Source organism: Caloenas nicobarica, chromosome 2, assembly GCF_036013445.1.
Source record: "Caloenas nicobarica isolate bCalNic1 chromosome 2, bCalNic1.hap1, whole genome shotgun sequence".
Lineage (NCBI taxonomy): Eukaryota > Metazoa > Chordata > Aves > Columbiformes > Columbidae > Caloenas > Caloenas nicobarica.
Genome location: NC_088246.1, coordinates 38,658,900 through 38,681,398, shown reverse-complemented (window position 1 = coordinate 38,681,398; position 22,499 = coordinate 38,658,900). Strand labels below are relative to the sequence as shown.

Sequence of the window (22,499 nt, the reverse complement as noted above, 5' to 3'; positions counted from 1 at the left end):
TCTATGTTTAACTCAGTTTAGGGCCTACTAAATAGAACACAGCCATGCATAAAGCAATGGGGAAAGTAGTCCCACCTTTCCAGGGTTAGGAAGTCATCTGGATAAAGGACTGGTGGCATCAAATGTTAAACTCTAAAGAAATGACATGTGGCAGAAAATTGGAACTTGGTTGAGGACAGGTGCACTCAGATTACATGTTTTCCACCACTATTGTTGCTGCTTGCATCCAGGAGTGGTTATTGGACCAACAGAGAAGAGTCAGCCTCATCTAAAGCAGAATTGACCTTCGGGGATCATCTAGACCAAATGCCCTGCCATGGGCAGGGCATCTCTCACTAGATCAGGTTATTCAAAGCTCTGTCCAACCTGACCTTGAACACTTCCAATGATGGGGCATCCACAACTTCTCTGGGCAACCTGCTCCACTGTCCCACCACCCTCATTGTAAAATATTTCTTCCTTACATTCAATCAGGTTCTACCTTGTTTCGATTTAGAACCATTGCCCCTTGTGCTGTCACTACAGACCTTGGTAAAAACGCTCCGTATTTCTTATAAGCCTCTTGTAAGTATGGAAGGGCCGCAATAGGGTCTTCTCCAGGCTGAACAACCCCAACTCTCTCAGCCTGTCCTCACAGCAGAGCTGTTCCAGCCCTCTGATCGTTTTGTGGCCTCCTCGGGACCCTCTCCAAGAGGTCCATGTCTTTCCTGTGCTGAGGGCTCCAGAGCTGGATGAAGAACTCCCGGCGGGGTCTCATCAGAGCAGAGTAAAGGGGCAGAATCACCTCCCTCAACCTGCTGGCCACGCTCCTTTTGATGCAGCTGAGAACACGGTTGGCTTTCTGGGCTGCGAGCGCACATCGCTGGGCCATGGGCAGCAGATAGATCACTCTGAAATGAAGGATGCCAACAGGTGTTTCAGCAAAGTAATCCTTTTAACCCAAGATTTCCCAGCAAATAGAGCATTGGCAACAATATTGTCTTCTGTAAAGATTTCTACATGAAAAGGGAACAGCTGAATACGTGGGGAGAACCCTAAAGAAAAAATAAATATAAAAGTTAGCAGTACTTCCTCATTTTTTTCAACTTTCTTTGGATAGTAAGGTTTCGTGGGGTCAGAGGGGACACAGATTATTGCCCAACAGTTTGATTTTTTTTTCCATTATTCAATTGCTTAATTATTATGCATATCAGGAAATTAATAATTCGAGTGTCTTGTGATTGAAAATATAATTTTTTTTGTCACGGGTCAGGTCTGCACCATTAAAATAAATCAGCTTTTTAATATTTACTTTGTGAGACAGCAAAGAACTCTTCCAGGAAAAATAAAGAAAGGATAATTTTAATCCATTTTACGTTGCAGAATAGAACACATACTGATCTGTTCAAAAGAGAAATGTGTTGGTCTTACTGCCTGCCGTTTATAAAAGTGTTTAGAATTCACGATCCATTTTCAGTATTTTTATTTGCTTTGCTAAAAAGGCATCATGATCATAACTGCGGTACATATCTTAAATTTGATTTACGTATGAGAGTTTGATTGGGTATGTACTACGTGGTGCTCGTATTGTACTCCTCTGAAAGAACTCTGACAGAGACCATTGTATTGTGTTCATTATGCCAGCTTTGTGACTTCAAGAAGAAAAAACAGGTACCTGAATATGAACAAGAAAAACAAAGGGTAGGAAAAAGAACAGGCAGAACAGATAAAGAATGAGTAGGATAAGTGAGTGCTTTACAAATGAAAGCAGATGTATGAAATTACAAGCTGTCGGATCAGCAACGGAAATGAAGATGATAAAGTGGTTCCTTACACAGATTATAATTATTCATTTTGCCCAGTCCTGCATCTTTTCCCCATAATCCTCTTTTTGAGGGAGGAAAGGTACAGGAGCATAGGAGGCTTATTCACATGAAAGAAAAAAAGTAAAACATTTAAATCTTTCTGTCTGCAAAATGATCCTTTATTTTGCCTTTTATTGATTGAAAATAATTTTGTATTTTCAATTATTCTTTCTGGTGTAGAGGCCTGATTCATTAAAAGTATTTGTTACTACAAGTAGACTTCTCAGAATAGCAAAGTTTGTTAAAAATGTATTTACAATTACTATTGTCGGAGTCTGTCTTTATGTTGCAGAGTGCAAGCATCATTAACAGGCATTGCTTGACAGCTGTGGCAGATGGATTGCCTGGATTTAGATGGTGCAAAAGAAATGAAGTAGCTTACATAGACCTGCCTGAAAAGATGTCTTTAATAATTGCACTCATAATTAGATTGATTTTGGGGAAAAAAAAGAAAACAAAACACCACACAACCGAAGAAGACAATAAGCGAAGAGGCACGAAGAGCCATAGAATATACTTGCATAGATTCAGATAAGATCAAGCACAATTATAACAAAATTATAAACTTTAGCAAAGCATGCTGAAAATTTCCTGATTAAGTTAAAAACTCTAATAAAGGTAATAGTATATCATATTTTTAAGTATTTATGAATTTAAAATCTAGCCTTTTACCTTGTTCCTGAACATTTCATAAGTAGTTTCTGATTTACGAGAAAACCGGGAGTTGTTGACGTCATTTTACATATGTGTGTGGGCATGTGTATGTATAGGTACATAAGAACAACATAAAAGATATTTCAGCAAAGAATTGTCAGAGTCGGGGAAAGTTATCATAAAAGCAGAACTGAAGGTAAAATTTATCTCACAAATTATCCCACTTAAATTTAGGTGTCTATGGATGAGTGTCTGTAACATCAGTGTCCATTTTGGAGCACAGAACTCGTTCTTCAAGCTCCACTGAGATGTGATGAACCTATTGGAAAAGGTACTGGTTTGGAACATCAAAATAAGATAGTAATATTATACTCTTTTTTTTTTTCTTTTTTTTTTTTTTTCCCCATTTTAGTGATTTCAAGTAATTATCAGACCTGTTTGGGACTTCTGATGCATTATCCACCTATTGGAGATGTTCACTCCCTTATCCTAAGAGCACTTTTTCTCCGAGATCCAAAGGTGAGATGCTTGCTTTGTAAATATAGGTTAATAAATACCTGTAATAAAACATTCTAAGTACTATGAAGTTAATAACAACCTACATTATTGGGACTAAACTGAAGCTTCAAGTTTCTTCTTCCCTGACAAAAAAGCTGAAGGAAAGAGCTCGTAACCAATAGCAGAAAACAAGTTGCTTTTCTGTTTAAAGGATACTATTCTACTACTTCGCTGAAGTTATCCAGGAGCTCTGGGTAACTACAAATGTTTATGCTCTTTAAAATACCTTTGCTTGGTATTCTGCACAGACATCTTTCATAATAAAGTATACTGTTGAGGGAAACAGTAATATTTTATATAATAACCTAGTAAACTGTATAGAAACTGTCAGGCAATTTCATCTGTAAGACCTTTTTCATGAGATTTCTGCAAATTAAACACTGTTAACTCATATATAATAGTTATGTTATGGTTTTCAATTAAAAATGAGAGTTTGCTGTTACAGCCTGAAAAGAATCTCGTTAATAAAATGTATACATTCATAAATTTTATGTTACATATTGCTAGCATACAGTTTCTGATCTACTTCATCTTTACTAAAAAAAAAAAAAAAAACAGACCTCTTGCTGTTTTAGAGTGATGTGTGTATGTGTGGATAGAATATGCAGCAGATATCCACAGTATAGTGAATAAAGTGTTTGCGATGAAGGTGTACATAGTAATCTTTGCAATATTCAGCTCTTTGGCAGACAGCAGAGTTTGTGCTGCTGGTTTTGAACTGTCTTTGTGCATGTCCCATTAGTTGGCTGCCAGTGTAAGTCTGATTTCCCTCATCTTCTTGATGCACGTCACCTTTGAAAGTGAAAAATTCATCATTTCTGCACTCTGACTGCCTTCTGCAAAATTTCATTCATTACCAATGTTTACACTTTTATGGATTAAGAAAAAAAGATGTCTCTTTGTTTCTGTATCAGTTTTTTGCAGAAATCTGCATCCTTACGGCTGTTTTCTTCATTCCTCTCAGGCACAAAGATTTCTTTCATGATGAGAAGTAAAGGATATCGTCTTTTCAGTTTTTAAGAAAGTTTGTAACGTTAGATCTCAAGGAATCTTTCTTAAGATTTCAGCAGCAGTCTGTGAAGTCAGACTGCCTGGCATTTATTTATGTACTCTCTTAGCAAAGCAATAAGTTCTGGAGGGAAAATACAGTGGGAGGAAAATTGTGCTAAGATATCAAACTAAATCCAAAATGTAATCTGTCGTTTATTGAAGGTGTATGTGAAAAGATAGAATAATTACTAATTATTCAGCTGTCCTCTGAAGCATCCTAGGCAGAATGCAAGATATCCTACCAGCTGAAGGGGACAAAAATAAACCACCAGCTTCCCATGGAAGAAGCTTGATCACTGTTCTGCTCGTTACACTCTTCTTTCCAACAGAATGAAGTTGTCAGGATCGTAAGACGTTAGCGTCCTATTAATTAACATTCTTGCATGCACCTTGAACACCTTTCAGAAAAACACTGGATGTAGTTCCTACCTGTCTTTTTGGTAGCTCTCCTTTCGCTCAGGTGAATAAGTACTTAAAGCTCTTCTGCGGAAAGAGTGATAGTTGTTTTGTCAATTTAAATACAGTTAATTACAACTGTTCCTCATTGCTGTGCTATACTTATCTGGTTGGGAAATACTCCAAAGGTTAGAAAGCTGGGATTTACAGACAATGAGGAGCCATGAGGGACTTCCAGCCTCCTCTCCTTTTACGTTGGGTCTTTGGGTTGAGACTGCATAAACAGATCTGGACTTCTTACAGTAGGGAGTTAAACTGTTCTAAAGGATCGCTCTAAAAGAGAAAAATAGCTTCTGGTCTGAGAAAGAAATGTATTTTCAATGCTATGACTTAAGTACCTGTTTCTTATCTTTACCTACGTATCATCTTAAGTTTCACTTGTGTGTCTTGAAGCATATGTTGTTTCAATCCTACATATTTCTGAAATTGAAGTCTTGTTATTCTGTAAGACCTACACATAAAAATTTTCCAAGTCTGACAAAATTTTTCATTACACAGAATGGAAGGGAAGACTCAACAAGACATCATGAGTGCTGTAGGAGTCTAAAGACAGTACCCAGATTATATACTGATATAAATGGGAAAAATTATGATACCTTTTTTTTCTTTCTCTGCATAAAGATAATTCAGTTTGCCTTTATTCCCTGAGCAGATAAAAGGAGATTGGAAGAACTGACAAGGAGATCTTAGTCAGTAGTGTAACTTGTAAGTGGTGATTAGCAAATTCAGTACTTAATGATTTTTATTCCTCTTTTGATGTTTTCCTGTGCATTTCTCCATCACCACCTTCTGGTTTCTAATAGGAAATTACAGCTGGTTTAGTGCAATTTCGATCTCCTGAGCCAGGGCTGAGTTGTTCCGTGTGGCATTTCATCCCAGACTTCGCTTGCGTTTCAATATGTGAAGGTGGGGAACCCTTCTGTGGGAGACCGTTGCATGGTCCAGTGGCTTATTTTGTTGTTTGTTGAACATAGCGAAAATGTTTAATGTTGTTTCAAATATCTGAGAGAGGCTTGCTCTCTGCCCTTTGGAGCTTTGAGTCTCAGCTGGACAAGAAATGCAGTTTAGAAGTCATGGACAGGGACAAACACGTATCAGCCTCTTGCAGGTTTGTTAATATATATTGCCTATGAGATTATTTTTGCAGCTAGGTAAATGCCAAATAATTTCTCTGAGGGGAAGTTGTGGGGTATTTGGACTAAGAAAGGTTGGTGGTAGGTACATAAAACTGAACGGTTCTTAAGGAACAATCCTGTCATAAATGGTGAAGTATCTAAGATGGGCCTGATAATGGCCTTTCCGTCCATAACTTCGATTCTAGAGATAATCTGGGTTTGCATGTCTAATAATATCCGTTATTTCTTCTGTTTCCTTGGTCTGGCATAACAGATATCTCCTCTCTACCTATTTATCATGTAGGCTATCAGGAGAGCAAAACTGTGGCTTGATGAACCTGTCACCTTTTGTTTGCTAATTTTCACTGCAGTCCTCACCAGGAGAGCAACCTAAATGTGGAAAAAAAGCTATACGTAAAAGATGGGTGGCATTTTTTTCTGGCAAATGGACAAAGTAATTGCCTCACCTTTTGTGGAATCAAACCTTAGCATTATCCAGTAATAACAATAACCAAAAGAAGTAATTAGTTTTTACCATTAATATAATGCATGCAGCAGTTCTCTTTTTGATTTAGTGGACCCCAGTTGGCAGCTGGGGTGAGAGGATGTTTTAGACTCCACATCCTTGATATATTCCAGTGCCATGGAAGAGAAATACATATCTCCATATAGCTGAAAATAAGTTAATGCACCTGTCTCTGAAGGGGCACCTGAGAGATACAAATTTTACAGGTATGGATCAATGCGGAATGATTGAATTTCAGCCTTTTCTGCATTTAGATGGTTCTTGGGAAAATGTGGAATGAAAACCTCAAATTGGTATCGTCGTCTTTGCATAGGGTGATAAAGTTAACCTGCTTAGCAGAGTATTTGTTTCACATTTCTAATCTTTGAACAGATAATTACCTCAATTATTTACATGAAAGTAACTTCGATGCACTTATAGTCCTTCTGAATATAAAAGTAGAGCTTCTTATGGAAGAAGGGGCTATTAAAAGTGTGTATATGTGAAATGAGAAAATAAAGGAAGGGTTTTTTTGTGTATATCCAAAAGCATTTACTGAAGGTGTGTCTCTATGTATTTACTATCCCACAAGTAGCCAATTTTCTTCATTTTTTTCGTTATCAAAACCACTGAGCACCGTTGATTTTCAAAGCAAAGGCTGTGAAATTAAGAAATAGAGATATGGAGATAGGAGAGTGGAAGAATATAAAGTGATTAAAAAACATAGTTCTAACTGGAGTTGTTCAAATAAAAAAAAAAAATTAAAAACCCAATTAGAAACAAAAGTCATAGAAAATGTGAACATATTGTGTTCCTTAAATAACCAGATGTTCTTTCCTTCCTGAAGGCAGCCAGGGCTAGGAATAAAAGGTTTAAAACTATTGTTTTAAGTTAACTGTGAATTTTGCAAATCTGTTTTCACCCTTTAGCAAATAAAATTCTAATACAGCAACATAAGCAAAGTAATTTTCATCTTTGGGTGTTCTTATTTGTATGTTATTCTGTGTTGAGTGTTAACCTTATCACAATGACTTATTAGAAAACTAAAGCACTACATAGAATATTACAGTTTTACATTGCATACCAAGAACCTGACAACCATCCTTTGTCTGAAAGCTTACTGTATTTATTCTTCATATTTTTGTAAAATAAGTTTGCTCTCAGGTATTTTAACATAGCAAGTTACACTGTTTGTTGAAATAAGCTAGTTTGGAGCTTAATTCAAGGGACACACCTTTTGTCATAAGCCATCGATTCAAAACAACCAAAAAAGAAAGTGGTTGCGCTTGGTTGGTGGGAATTCATTTGGTAGTTATGCTAATAATATTCTGGTTACTGCTGCTGATATTTTCTCAACATTGTATTTTAAGCTATTTGCTGACATTGAAAATGGTCGTACAATAATATTAAATTCTAACTAAATCCATGATGAAGCATACATGACATTTCAAAGAAGTCGTATTAGTTCATCGTGACTGAAATTAGAGGGACTGCCAGAAAACCTAAAGAATAATATATGGTCATGATCACTCATGTAGTGATTAGTCTAGGAAATCTGCATTCCAGCTTTTAACACTTTTCACAGTCTGAGCAATAAGTGACAAGAGAAAAACACATTACTGAAATTTTGAACCAAAGTCTTTGAATGTTTGTTTTCAGCTGAATTTTCTTCTTAGGTAGCTGCCACCATCTCAGAGTATTCTCCAAGCTAGTTTCATGTGCCTGAAAGGCTGTTGAGTTTCACTTTCTTCTTCTTCAGATAAATTCTTTTCTATACACTCATTAACTGAGGTGCCGCTGCAGAGCTGCAACTGTCCTTTGAAACCTGCCGTTATGTCAGTATTGTTCGTTTTGCTGTTTGTGGCAGGAGAAAAGCAGGTTTGGGGTTGTTTTGTTTGTTTGTTAGCATTGTGTGTGCAATCTGGCATTAATTACCTCTCTTTAATGACCAGATTGCAGCCAATCGGAAGTTGGGATCTGACAGGGTTTGGGCATTAGCAGCTCATTAATTTATACCTGCACACTGAGGCACTGCTGGGGCGCCCAGTCCGTTTTGTTAGAGGGGTATCAACAAGGGGGAGCGGGGCCCTGAACAAACGTTTTACCTTTTGCTTTCTTTTCTTTTTTTTTTCTTTTCTTTTTTTTTCTTTTTTTCTTTTTTTCCTGTCTTGAAGAATGTGACCAATCTTTCAGGAGACTCACAATTATACATTAGGGTTTTGGGGTGTATGAAAAGTAAATATCAGAAATCTGGGATAATGGGTCGCCCAATGCAGTGTGAGCTGCACCTGCACTTTAAAAAGAGAGTTGCCTTGACAGGGAGTGATAAAAGAAACAAGTTTTTCCAGAAAAGCCAAGTACATGTCTCTTCAACTGGGAGGAAAGGAATTAGGAGAAACAAAAAATAAATTCATTTGCTTTCAGCGATTCACAGAGAACTTAATTTCTGAAAAAATTAAGACCTTGGAAGTTTAATGCAATGTAGGTAGACTTTAATGAACAGAAATGTGTCACAGTCCTCAAACTGACTAATGGTTTTACAACCACATTCAATTCTTTGTAGTGAACCCAAGCATTTTGGTGGTCTAACTTCCCCATTTGCAAAGACAATACCGTTAGATGTAATGTAAACACCTCACTTTTAATAAATTGATGTTTTTTCTGTAACTACATGATAAGCTTTTTAATGTGGGCCTATACAACTAAGAATTGCAGATATTATACATGTAAAAGCCAAGATCTTGTTCTTTGTTTACGTTCATGTTCTTAGAATGAGAAACTTTTACTTTCCAAGGAAAGAGGCCATGCTTTGTTTTAAGAATTATTTTTCTAAATATTCAGTTATTGTGTTTCATTAATAGAATGAGGTATGACAAGCAGCTCTGAGTTTAATGATAAATTGCTTGGAATAACCACGTTGCCATAGTACCACATAAAAATAGTAAGTGTACCATGAATTAAAAATCTTCTTCATTTTTCTACATTAGTTTCAAAACCTTCATTCCCAGTGCACCTGTTCATTTGAAAATATAAAAAGGCTTTGTGGTCAGTGCTCATAGTATAAAAACTTCCTCATCTCTCCCAAAGTTCATTGCAATTTCCCCCAATACGTTGACCATTTAATCGTCCCACCATAAAATAGTCATCTTCTTCCAAGTATCCTGTATGTCACAAGTAATATTTTCAGGAAAAAATCTTGGCAAGTGGTTGATTAGTGTTCTAGTCAAGACTTTTCAAATGAAAAGTCTTTCTAAGTCCTTTTCATTCCTCAGTATCATATGTTAACACAGTAGACATCATTCAGAGGAGGGAGTTGGTCTCTTAGATTGCCAACCGTGATGCAGTTCCCAGTATTGCTCTGTCTTGAGTGTTATTATGCACAGGCCAGTTATTTGGTTAAGAACCCACAAATACTATATCAATGCAACTTAAGCAGCCATCACATTTAAACAAATAGGAAAATAGCGGGGAATAATGCAGAACAAATCAAACCTTCCTGAACAATGACACCTCTCATAGTCAAGACAAAGCTATGCGGTAGGTAACATGGTGCAAACATAAGGAAAAGAAAAGTGTTTGCAGTTTTGAATCTTCTCTGCAGATTTTGTTATTATGCCATTTATCAAGGTGTCTTCCCTGTTAATCAAAAAGAGAAGGCATGAGATGCAGCGACATCGTGTTCAGGCTAGTAGGGCAATTGGGGAAAATTTAGAAATAGGAAAGGAATTATTCTCCTGTGCTGGTCAGCACTCCCAGTAATATTCACTGGGTATTCATAAGCTCTGTCATGTTAAGTACTTTAGACAGGCAAGATGAAGAGAAAGTTATTATTGGAAGCCATGACTTTAAACTGTGCTTTCTCTTTGAACACGTTGATATACTTAGTAGCGAAGTAAAAGCAATTCTGATTGTACTTGATGCTAAAGCAAGAAGCTGAAGCACTTTAAGCTCTTAATTACTTTAGCTACCAATAAAATTTATTGCTTGTGAATTTCTTGGGGCTGTTGCTTTCAAATGATTGCTTTACTTCTATTTAAAAAGTCATCTAGAGCCGCTGACCCTATCCTAAAGAGTAATGATGTTATTTATAAAATTACACTAATAAAATGTATTTAACAGTGTTAGAGTGAGGTGATTGTGGTTCTTCTTGTGTGCAACCTGACAATTCGATTAATCACTTCTAGTTTGCAAGGTAGTTTATCAAAAGGAAGCACTTAAACACTTAAAGCACTTTGATTTTACCTAATCAAAAGTTCTGTGTATCGTAATTTATTTATTTGACTAAAATTTGCAAAACACAAACTGCGAGTTATATAAAAATAGATTCATAACTTTTCAATAATGTATGAGTGATTAGCTACTGAATCATACCCAATCTATTGTGATGGAATTTAGGTTCGGTCTGTTCTGATATAAATGTAGATATACTGCTGGTGTATTGACGTATTTTGTAGTAAATATTAATGTATTAATTGTTGTATACGAAGCTATTTGAGTACATTTGTATTAGGGAACGCTTCTCTGAAAGGGCAAAATACTTTCAAGATAGAAGTGGGAATGGTACTTTTTATCCTTTGCTGTAATGTACAGAAAATCAGGTTTGGAGACATGATGTCTTTGTCCTCTGTCTTTTTAAGGAGCAGTAGTGATCAAAATGGCTCTGCAATACCCTCATTATTGGAATTCCAAAATGAAAGGAGTTGCTTGTCCTGCAGCACCAGGAACTTATCTTCTCTCTGCGTTTTAGAGGAAAAGACTTGCACCTCACATGGCTTTTGCTGTGGTGTGTGCAGGGGGCTCTTTGAAAGAGCCTTTTTCACTCCCCTAGGGACCTTCTTCAAGTGGTTTACGTAGCACATTACACGCGGAACATAAGTTAATCTGTTTCTTCTCCACGTAACAGAAATAACGAAATAGCACCTTAAAATGCTCTCTTTTTTTCCCTGATGTGTGGGATTTGTGTACAGGCATGTATCTGGAGAAGACATAATGCTGTAAGTGTGGTTATAAGGGTTTTATCAGTGTAAGCTTCAGATGACTGCATTACCAACAAAGCCATCAGTGAGTTATGCAGGTTGTCCAAAACGAGTGCCAATAAAACCATAATGTGGTAGCTTTTCTGTACATAAAGATGTCATATTTTAAATCTCATAATTTGGAGCATTCCGGGGTTTAAAGCGAGGCTTGCTGTGTGTTCCCTTCAAAAGGCTGGATCTTTCCTCCACAATGTTGTAAAACTCCTGTTCCTAACCGTGCGGGGCTGCAAGATGCCAGAGCATAAATCTGTCACGGGGTAGGGCTGAACACTGTCAGATTTATACCTCACTATTTAGTTAATTTACTTCTTAAAACCAAGGGTTCAGCTGAAAAATAGGCGACTAAATTAAGAGGCAGATTTAAAAGGTACTTAAGCGATTTCTGTTGATGCAAAATGGGGATTTTATGCAGGTTAGGAACTTGAACGTTGGCAGGTCGGAGTCTTTTTGTCTGGAATATCGATAAAAGCTGATTTGGTAGGATTTGATCGACTTATTAAAACGCAATACACTGTAAAACTATAAGTGAAAAAAAAAAGCTTTCTAATCAGTTAAGACGAGAAGCCAAAATATACAACTAGAAATTTCTTTCAGTCAAGTCACTGAAGCTTTTTTAAATCTCACTTGTCATTTTTTTGAGTTCTTCATCTCTTGTCATAGAATGTCCATGTGAGAGAAAGCATGCGTGTATGAAGTTAAAAACAGAGCATAACGCACAGTATTTAAAATATCTTCCTGGTATCTGAAATTTCTAGTTGCCAGGGGAATGGAAGGTTGCCATGTAGCAAAACTGGAGTTAATTTCAGCTTGACCAGAGTTCAGGGGTTTCTTCCTTGCCTTGACCCAATTAACTGAATTTTCTTTCTATTTCAGTTCTTTCTGGGAATTTTTGTTGTTTCAGGAAAAAAAATTAAAAATAAAAAAGCACTCCCTAATTTTCTTTAGAAACAATTAAATATGATCATTCTTCATGCTGTTATTGCATTGTAAATAACTAGTTCTGCGATTGAGACCCACAGCATCTTTCTGAAAAATGTAAACAGGAAGCATTATTCCCAGTTTGAGGATTATGGTGTTCCTTTGCCAATGCCAGTATTAGCGCACAGATCTCCTGACTCCTCTGATTAAAGGAAATTCTTTATTAGTTCTGTTCAGGATACTCTTCGCATTGTGCTACTTGCATACATAAGATTGATAGATGCAGACTATCAACCTGGGTTTTGGATAATATTTTGCTATTGACCTTGAACCACTTTAGAACTGGCAATAGCACATTATGTCCTATAATGTCTCACTGTTGGGTTTTTTTCTTTTTAATAAGTATTTAACTCAGTGGCTCTTAGGTGGATGGAATACCTTTTGTTCTCCAGCAGTTTGGTTTTTCTGCAGAAATTATAACTGGGGAGGAGGAAAATCAGAAGGTGAAAGTAAAGATTTTTGGGGGGAGTGACATTTGCTTTGGGTGCTCAAGAGTTTGGGGTGGGTAGGTTGTTTAGTATACAAAATATTGTGGTATGCTTGCGTAATGTTAAGCCATTGCTTATACTGTATAAGTCTCATCATGGAGTGAAGACAGCTGCTTAGATACCTTACAAAATAAAAAGAGGAAAGGTGAAATTCTCAGTGCAGCTAGGCTATTAGGTGATCATTAGTATGCACTTCATACTAGTAAATAAAGCCTAATAAAAAAAATGCTGCCAATATGTATTCCTTATCCACATCTCAGCTGCTATAGTTCAACTCTGTTCCCAGTCCAAATTTTTGCCATGTTTGTATCATCTTTATTGAAGAAAGAAGTGTAGGTGATCTAGAAGGAAAAGGTAAACCTTTGCTGACCTTCCAGTCATTACTGAATATAGGGCCCTGTGCTCCTCCAACTTTCATTAGAAACAAATGAAAGGAAAAAAAAATAGCATTTTAATACAAAAATTTCTTAGGCTGTACAAGAATTATGAGAAAATCCAATACTGCCCTGTCAGCTGAAGAGGGGAATAAGAAGCAAGCTGGCTCCTTAAAAATATTTGTTTAAATACAAAGAACAACACTGCATCATTATGCTTCGCTTTTTTATCTATGTTTAGTTCAGTCTGTTCTTTGGTTTAGGCTTAAAATATTATTAGTTTAGAAAAAAGATATATGTTTGGCAGCATTTGCTTAATATCTTGAAAAAAACCTAGTTTTAAAAAATCCCATTTGGCACTAGTGAAATTATTATTTTGGTAAGCCCATTGCTGTGTCTGTATAATTCACTGCTGCTGTTTTATTTGGTTTTTTCTCTGTTGCATTTAGGTTATCTAGTTTCAGATACAATCTATTAAGTGGAGTATTTTTCAGTAACTGAGGTTTTCCCACCTGTCTACCCTAAAACACCTGCAACATATGTTTGTGTAACCCTGCAATGCTTTGTGGTTTGGGCCTTGAGAAATTCCCCCAGAGCTTTTTGCTTATAAACAGCTGAGCAATTCATTTCTCTAATGACGAGTGCTGTTCCCTTGGCATTGAGGCAATAGCATGTTTGCTAAAATAAGTCTCATTTTTCATCAGACATATTGAAAATCTTTTTTCATTGTTATCTCTTATTCTGAACCTTCAGATTTTGCACAAGATTGTATTTTATCTCTTTTTTTTTTTTTTTTCCTGTTAATAGTACTAAAGGCAGGTGTGGGGGAGGGCGGGAAGGAAATACCTCAACAAAGAAGAAACAAGTGGTGTAGAGATTCCTCTGCTTGCACCTGCGTGTAAACTTGTACAAACAACGTGTATTCAGGTGGTGAAACGTTATTTTGCGGCAGTAACCTGGTTTTCCTGGTACGTTGTAGAACAGTCTGCCGGTGACTTCTGCCACACGCGAGCGTGCTTTGCTACATCACATCTATTCCGTGGGTGACGTTACATGACACGTCTCCAGAGGCCAGGGAGGAAAAGGGTTGTACAGGGGACTTTGAGCATATGGAGCGCGATCCTTAGCTGGTGGGAATTGTAAGAGCTTTTCAGTGGTTTAGACAAGTTTAGGGAATCTCCGCCGCATTCGGTGTTGTTCTGACCACGACCTCAGCCCCCCAGCTTGGGAAAAGAGCGGGGGTGGGTGTAACTTCTGGGGGACAATAAAGCCAAAGAGAGAGTCCCCAAGAACCTCCTGCCAGCCGTGGGACTGGGAGTGAGTCAGTCTGGTGGCGACCGGGGGCAGAAGCGGGAGGGCAGGGCAGGGGGTAGCACTGCAGCAGGCACATGGCAAGGGCGAGGGGGGCATCTTTTAGGCAAGGGAGGGCTCAGAGGCAGAAGTACCTCAGAGAGACCTGAAATATTTCAAGGCGTCTCTTCCCTTTGGGCTGTGGCTAGTACATTTTGGAGAGACAAAGGCCAAAGTCACATCCGTTTCTACGTGTGCATCGATACCCGAATTCCTTTCATAGTCCTTTCAAAAGTGTAAACTGGACATTTTCTGCCAGTTGAAACTAAGCTCGTTCTAGCTAGAAATTAAGATTAGATTTATAAAACCAGCAGACTGCTCCTGCAACACGGGTGTGGGGAAGAGGGATTTCTAGTATTGGCACAGGCAGCTTTTCTCTCTGATTTCTGCACTTTCTTTCCTTAGAAGGGGAAAACAATAAATGTGCTAATCTGTATAATACCCTTACACAATTTGTTGGGGAGATTCATCAAACCAGTAATTTGAAGCATTGATTTCTCTGTCATTTTAACAACATTATTATCCTTTTAACAAAACAAATTTTATCTGAGGTACTAGTCAAAATACTTACGTAAATTGAAAAAGGAAAATCTTTACTCGCTTAAGGAATTAAAAATGTGAGTAGGATCATTCTAAATTGCACTGTGTAGGAAAAAAAATGTGGTTGTTATGAATATTTTAGGCAACGGCGTTATGTTTTGCTGTAAATAAATTTGTTTAGTCTTCTGTACTAATAAATGGAATGTAATATAGGGGATAGCTAAAATTGGATGCTTAGAGAGGGGAGTTAGTTTAAAATTCATAAGGAGAGGATACAGCAACTGTGCAGGTCTTCTTTTCTGCTTCTTACTTTTCGAAAATTAAATTTAAACGACATCTCCACATGAAGATAATCATGTTCATAAAACCATATTTTTTGCTGTCCGAAGTGCAGTTTTCAGAAGGATTTAAAATTTCTGTGGTAATACTTTGCAGGCATTGTCTGCTAACATGTATGTCAGGGTGTCTTTTTTAAATAGTGGAATAATGGAATTTTCCAAAAGGATATCTTTGTAGTGTTACAAAAGGAGATGCAGCAATAACCCTCAGTATTTACTGTCTTGCGTTTCTAATGTTGTTTTTTCAACAGCATTTTTTCTGGGGGCTTTTTTTTTCCGCTGCATGTAATAGTACTTTAAACTGCTTCTTCCTTTGATACCTTAAACCTCATAGGAATTTAAATAGGCCCTTGTGAAAGTAATGCTTGAGCCTCATTCATATGTTCGACTTAGATCATTATTCCTATTAATGGCTTTAAGTGCTTAGATAGTAGATCAGCCTTTCGTGTCTTGAAATGCTTGTCACTTCTGCATAAATATGTTTCGAGATACCATTCCACATGATCTTTCTCTCTTTTTTTTTTATTCAGAAGCAATGTGCAATAATCCTTTATTTATTGGGTGGTGGAAAAGAAATTTCATTGGTTTTGCTATGTTTAAAATATATACTGAGTTATTGGAAACAAATTGCAAAAGTGGCTAGCATATGATAATGTGAATTTTTCAAAGGGCTGCCTTATGACCTGGAAATGCCTGTTATGTTAACCATCTCTTACTTGTCCATCTTGGTCACCAAGACACGTAAAGAACAAAATTATTTAATTAATGGGAGAAAAGTTACACTGTTAGATTTCTCGCATAATAGTCCCAGAACCATCAGTTATCCTCATCACGTCAGTTTGGATTTGATTATCATAGAAATGCATTGAATTACCAAACTCGAGCAATAGTAACTAAAGCTGATTCATTGTTATTGCTGTCAGTTGATGAGGACTGACTTACAAGCCATATGAATGGGTAGAGTTATGCAAATATTGTTTTTATAACAGGAGAACAAGAATGTAGAGCGGCCATTACAATGTGGGTGGTAGGATAGATGAGGATTTTTTTAATGCTTGTCTAATAGCTTTTAGTTATTGTTTCATTTTTTAATAAACATTACAAACAGGATATTTTTTTAAAATGTTTAATGTGTTTCCAAAGAGAGAAAATGAGACATTTCATTCAAGATGAAATCTGACTGCATGAAACAATCTGGAAATTCCCAGCCTTAAGTTTGACCCCAGAAATTACCCTGGCCTTTGATATCAATCTACCACCTCTTTAAATCTTCCTCTCTCCTTTTGTGCCCCTGCAATATTTTGGTCTTTAAAGTGCAACTCCTATATCCTCCTCCAAAAATAAGGTTTCCAAGGAAGGAGGGTTGTCTGCACTTATGTGGAAAACGTGAGGATAAGGCTATGGATACCCCAGACTATAATGAAATCCGGAGGGATGAAGACTGACTTGGTCAAAAATATAATGTACTCTCACCTGTGAGTGACTATTTCGGAAAGGTCGTGGTGTAGTTCGTTACAACTGTATTTACTACCAGCAGGACTTAAGAAGGCAGATCAAGAATATAAGGCAATGTCCTGTGACTGAATAAACCTTTAAAGCAAATACTTGGAAAGTATTTACCTCTATTTTAGGCACTAAATCTGATCATTATGCAGAAATTTACCACTTTGTTTTCTCATATACTAGAAATGAATTATTTTAAGCCATTTGTCGTCTAATTTTTATATATATATACGCACACATATTAAAAGGGCCTCTCTGTACCTCTGTGTTATTTTGGTTACATCTGTATGCAAATTTTTTTTTACTTAAAAATATTTACTTCCCTCCGCCCCCAATAATGTCGCTCAGGATGTGTTTGATCAAGATACTTTATGCATACACACTGTGGTCTACACTTAATCCATGTTCAGTGGATTATTGGATCCAAAAAGGACGATTTCAGAACTACTGAATGCAGCGTGCTTCAGTGAAATAGTTTCATTCTGGCAGAGGTGGAGACTAACCAGTGGCTTGTGGTTTCAATATTAATTATCTAAATTTTATTATAGGAGAACAGTTCTTTATTTGCGGCCTCAGTTTCGAGCAGGGTGAAATTTAGAGAAAAAAAAAAAAAAGGCTCCGTGTGCCATCTAGTGGCAGTGCTCAGGTTTCTAAATTTAAACCTTTGCTTAACTGAGAAGCTCCTAGTGATGCATTGAGTTCAAAATGATAGCTATAGTTTCTCCTTACTATTACCATTTTCTTTAAAAACATACCACTTTAGCTTGGATGCGGTAAAAGTCTATACGTGAGCTAAAGGAAGCAGTCAGAACAGTATCTGAACTTGTCCAAGAATTACTGATTTAATTAGAAATGTTACCACTACAGCAAACAGCTTCATTGCTGTGTGGAGGAAAACTAATTTCTGTGAGCATGGAGTGGACTTACTGGTGACACTTGGTTTTATTTGAAGTATTTTAAAACTTCACTTTTATGTAACTGGCATTACTGCCTTGAGAAGCCAAGACCCCGGGAAACGAAATTTTTCTTTAAATTTCTAATCTTCATTAATGAGCATTCTTCTTGTATCTGCTCTAAAGGTCTCAGAAAATTCCAGTAAGATACTATTTTTAAAAAATATATATTATTTATTTTCTATTTTAATGTTTTCTTTTTTGGTTTTGTTTGTTTTTTAGAGAAATCCAAGACCAGTGACCCACCAATTCCAACAAAATTTAGATTATTACAAAGCACGAGGAGCAGACTTGATGAACAAAACCCGGTAAACTATTTCTCAATATGTGTTCACTGAACTAAGACTTTACATAAGCAAAATGTTCCATAAATTGCTTTTATCCCAAACAGGAATTGCGGAAGCAGTATTAGAAGCACATGTGTTTATTTCTTGACATTTATTTAGAATCCTTACCTTGCCTATTATTACATGAAAAATGAAAGTTTGACAAATAGCATCGTTGTGAGCTCACTGTCATTTTTTTAAGGCTATGGACATCCATATGCGGTGATGTGTATACAAAATGCAGGGGGTAAAACATTGCCAATGTGAGTTCTGTAGCCAAACTACTTCCGACAACGTATCTAATTGCAATCTGGAGTATCCCTGTAGAACCAGAAGCTGTGGAAGTTAAACTGAATTAATGTAAATGCAGTTTTAAGTCATTTTTACTAAGCCTTTTTGCAGTAGTCCTCCCTTGTTTTAGAGAGAGTTCGTACCGATTCTGCTTAATTTCCTTGTCAAGGCCATTTTGTCTGGTAGTCACGAGTGTAGAGGTGCCCGTGTCCTGACCGGGTGGCCACAGGTGGGTGCCAGTTGCTGCTGGGTGCTGGGTGCTGGTGGGACAAACCAGCACAGGACACAACATCTTGCTTCAAATGGTACCGTCACGAGCAGTTTCTTGGCTTAGAGGTGGCCCCAGCTGTACCCTGTGACTGCTGATCCACTCAAATTCTGTTTAAATCGGTTACATTAAAAGCTAGCTAAAATTAAAATGGAGTGGATTAAAAAGCTCTTAAAATTGGAGAAAGGAGCAGAAATTAAAGCTGAGTGACTGTGAAAGCTTTTTTTTTTTAAACCAGGCTTTAAAGTTGAGGGCGTCAAAAGTTACTGCATTATATTGCATTTTCTTAATGTTTTTACTTATTATTTCAAATAATGTTCTCAAGAAATGCCTTAATGTGAAAAATACGTTATTTGAAAATTCTGAAATAAACATTTCGAGGATTTTGAAAAAAATAAATAAATCATAAAGTCCAAACATGAATGACATCTGTCGGAAACCTAAATCCTAAGGAAACAAATGTCCATTCAATCTGTGTAGGAATATAAAATCATTTCACACATATATACAGGATGCACACCAAAGAGGAGAAACTGTTCAGAATAGTTCAGATAGAGGAATAACTGGGGTAAATTTATCACAACACAGGAACATTTAGAGTAGGTCCAGTGTGGTAAATCTGTATAAGACTGGACTGAAGAGAGAACTGGCAATGTTTCTCAGTGAGCAGAGAGATGGATTAGATCAGCTACCAGGTCTCTTTCATCTTTAACTCCACAGGCTCAATGATGTATTTAAAATATCTTGGCAAATATCTAATATATATTGCTTATTTAATTAGATATAAAACTTTTAAATCCATCCTGTTCATATATTTGTCTCTCATCTCTCATGATGCCTACTTACTGGAGAGAGAAATGCCTTTGAATAAGGCTTGGTTAAAACAAAACATTTTCATCTTAGCAGAAAACTGCAGAGATTGAATCATCTTCCTATTGCTAGTTTAAAAATATACCATTCACAGTCAAGGTCAATGATGCTTATTGTGATGAAATAAAATTGTTTGCTTCATGGATGGAATTCACATCTCCTTGATACTCATATTTTTAAACTGATGCCTTTGAAATGCCTCTGCTGATAACTCTACAACATAATCAATCAGCATTTTTCTTGTAATTGTTGTGCATGTCTGGTACATTTAGATGGCTAAAATGTAGGAATTGATCTGTGTTTAATGGTTGTAATTATCCTTTGCATTAATATATCAGACGTTTAAATTGTAAGAAATAGATACATTGTTCTTCTTTTCCTGAAATTCAGCTCAGTTTTAACTTACCTCCTCCAGAGAACCAGCACCTTGCTGTTGTTCACTTTCTGAGGCTGTGATTTCGAGAAATTGCACAATAAATTTTACTTCAGAATACATTCATTAAGACCACCTCTTGACAAGAAATTTAGATAGCATTATTATTTATTTTTCATTTATCTGTATGTGTTCTGCACTGATCAATAGCAGCGTCAGTTCATAGCAGAGCCAAATCACACAAAGGTATTAGGAGCTTTGATAACTATCCTTTTCTACTTCTCAAATAATTATAGAACAGTATTGCACATGATTGTTGAAAGCGTTTTTTTAAAATCATATTTCAGACATAACAGCTTAGAGAAGATTTTTAGTGTTTGTTGTTCCTGTAAATCAAAGTTTCTCAAAAAGTCTCTTTCCAACCATCTGAAAAATGTAAATAAACTAACTCCTCCTGCTTTACATACATGTCAAAGCAGCAAATTAAACAGTGTAAAAGGAAAACTTATATTTTTTGTTAAGCAAAATAGAGCTGGAATCAAAAAAAGAAGAAAGCAAGCAGTCAGTGGACACAAATACACAAGGCTCTGTATAAGCTTTGTCTTCTGCATCTTTGGACCATCACAATTCCAATGATGCAGTTAGCTCAAAGCATCCAGTGGCTTTCTCGCTCAGGTAGCCTGTTAGAGAAAAAGATTTACTTCCAGTAAATACCATTCCTTGTGCAAAGTCAAGAGTTTTTTTAACTGACTGTCAAGGCTCTAGACCCAGAGACAACACAAACCTAGGACTCAGTGTGCCAGCCATTATCTTCTTTGTAAGGCGATGTTCCAGATCAGTGAGTGATATATACCACCCCAATCTTGGTGATTAATTTCAGCAGACTGAGGGAAAATAATATGCCAAGTATACTCAAGTTTGGATTCTGAATCTCAACCAAGTTATTACTGGTATGACCCCCGAAATCAGTGGTGTTATTAGATTCATTGCAAACTGTTGATAACTGATTGATACCTGCTAAGCCAACATTTGGCATTTCTTCCACCTTCAAAGCTACAATCTTCGTTTCCTTTCTAGAATGGAGCAGACAATAAGCAAAAGGCCCTGTGCTGACTGTTCTGATGCCGCATATATCTGATGGAATAGAAAAAAAAAATCTTTTTTTTCCTTACATGTCTCTGCAGTACCTTAGGGAACTGATTAATGACTGAATCTACTAGATAGTAGAAGAGTAAAATTTAATAGTAATAAACATTTTACCATGTCCTCTTCTTTTAAAATGTTTGGGACCTATTCAGTTTGCTTTTGAAACCATTAGGGACTCCTGCAAGAGTATTTTATAGTTCTGAAGATGCTGAATTACAGTGACTTTGTCAGTCATTCTCAGGGGGCTGCAGAAAGACTTTTTGTGTTACCAGCAGCAGTCAATGGGGAGACACAGGAACATTCTGTAATCATTATTCAGCAATCATACCTTTCCAGCTTCCATAAATTGGGAAGCAGCACTTTGTGCCAGTGTCTGCCCTGCTGTTCCTCCTAAAAAACGCTACGTGCTGTCTTTCTTCATCACCAGTGTATGGCAGAAGGGCCCCATACAGCTTGGGGCTATATCTTGCGAGCGTGCAGGCTCATATACTTTCTTCTGCTTTCTCTCATTTTAACTGTATCTATTCTGAGTCTAAACAACTCAGCTGTTGTTATTTTCTGGATGTGTTCTATATGCGTGCATGCGTTTATATTATGTATTCTAAAAAAAAACATATCTGGAGAAAAATAGGGAAATTGTATGAAAAGCAAATTAAAAATTACTTTTCCAGGTGCCTGCACAAGTTACAAGTCACCCATATTAATTCATTTGTAGTTTATTTTTAGTTAAACATCTCCAAAACATTGCAAAACTATTTTTTTTCCTCAGTACAATGATTGTATTGTTTTTAATTACATGGTTTTTTTCAAATTTTTTGAGGGCAGCTATTTATATCCCTGAAGTACAGATCAGTAAAATAAAACCTCAGGAGTGGAAAGTTCTCTGTGATTGTGATATTTTTCTGTGAAGGGTATTTCAAGCATTAATTACATAAACCAGGAAAATATTGCATGAACAAATAGGAATGGCTTTGCTGATTATGTGAACACTTCTACTGGGAATTAGAAGCTTCTTTGCCTCCTTATTTTAGACAGATTAAATGGTTCGACAATTGCCTCGTTCTTAATGTTGCATGTAACTGAAGTGAATTAAATAGCCACTGTAGTTAAAAATGAAAAGGAACAATGATAAGGATCGTGATCCAGTATATGTGTTATATTCTGAAGCCATTCTTCAGTCAAAATCACTTTAGAAATCAGGATTCCCATTAAAAAGTACTTGGCTTGAAATGGCTGGGCTCGGCAGAAGGTGAAGTAAAAGCAAGAGACATCTAGCTCTGCCAGCCTGAAAGTAAAGTCTAGTGTTAGTTTTGCTTGTTGAAAGAAATGTTTGGGTTTGAGTTATTTTAAACATTTAAGATAACTTAATCTAGCAGAAGTAAATATTAAAGCAGTCTTTGAATAAGTAGTGAAAAAAGTCAGTTTTAGAGAGTTTTCAATGCTTTAGAGCCTGGATTGCATTTTGTCAATCTCATTTTTTTTT

At 36.6% G+C, this 22,499-nt stretch overlaps 1 protein-coding gene across 9 annotated transcripts in view; it reads left to right on the top strand.

Moving 5' to 3' along the window:
* The window catches only part of TBC1D5 (TBC1 domain family member 5), a 326,232-nt gene that overhangs the window by 239,989 nt on the left and 63,744 nt on the right, over positions 1-22,499 (top strand). For all 9 annotated transcript variants that reach the window (XM_065628207.1, XM_065628203.1, XM_065628204.1 and 6 more), the window contains 2 exons: positions 2,911-3,017; positions 17,965-18,050. In XM_065628207.1, coding sequence (XP_065484279.1) covers positions 2,911-3,017; positions 17,965-18,050 — 193 coding nt within the window. The remainder of the gene's footprint in view (positions 1-2,910; positions 3,018-17,964; positions 18,051-22,499) is intronic.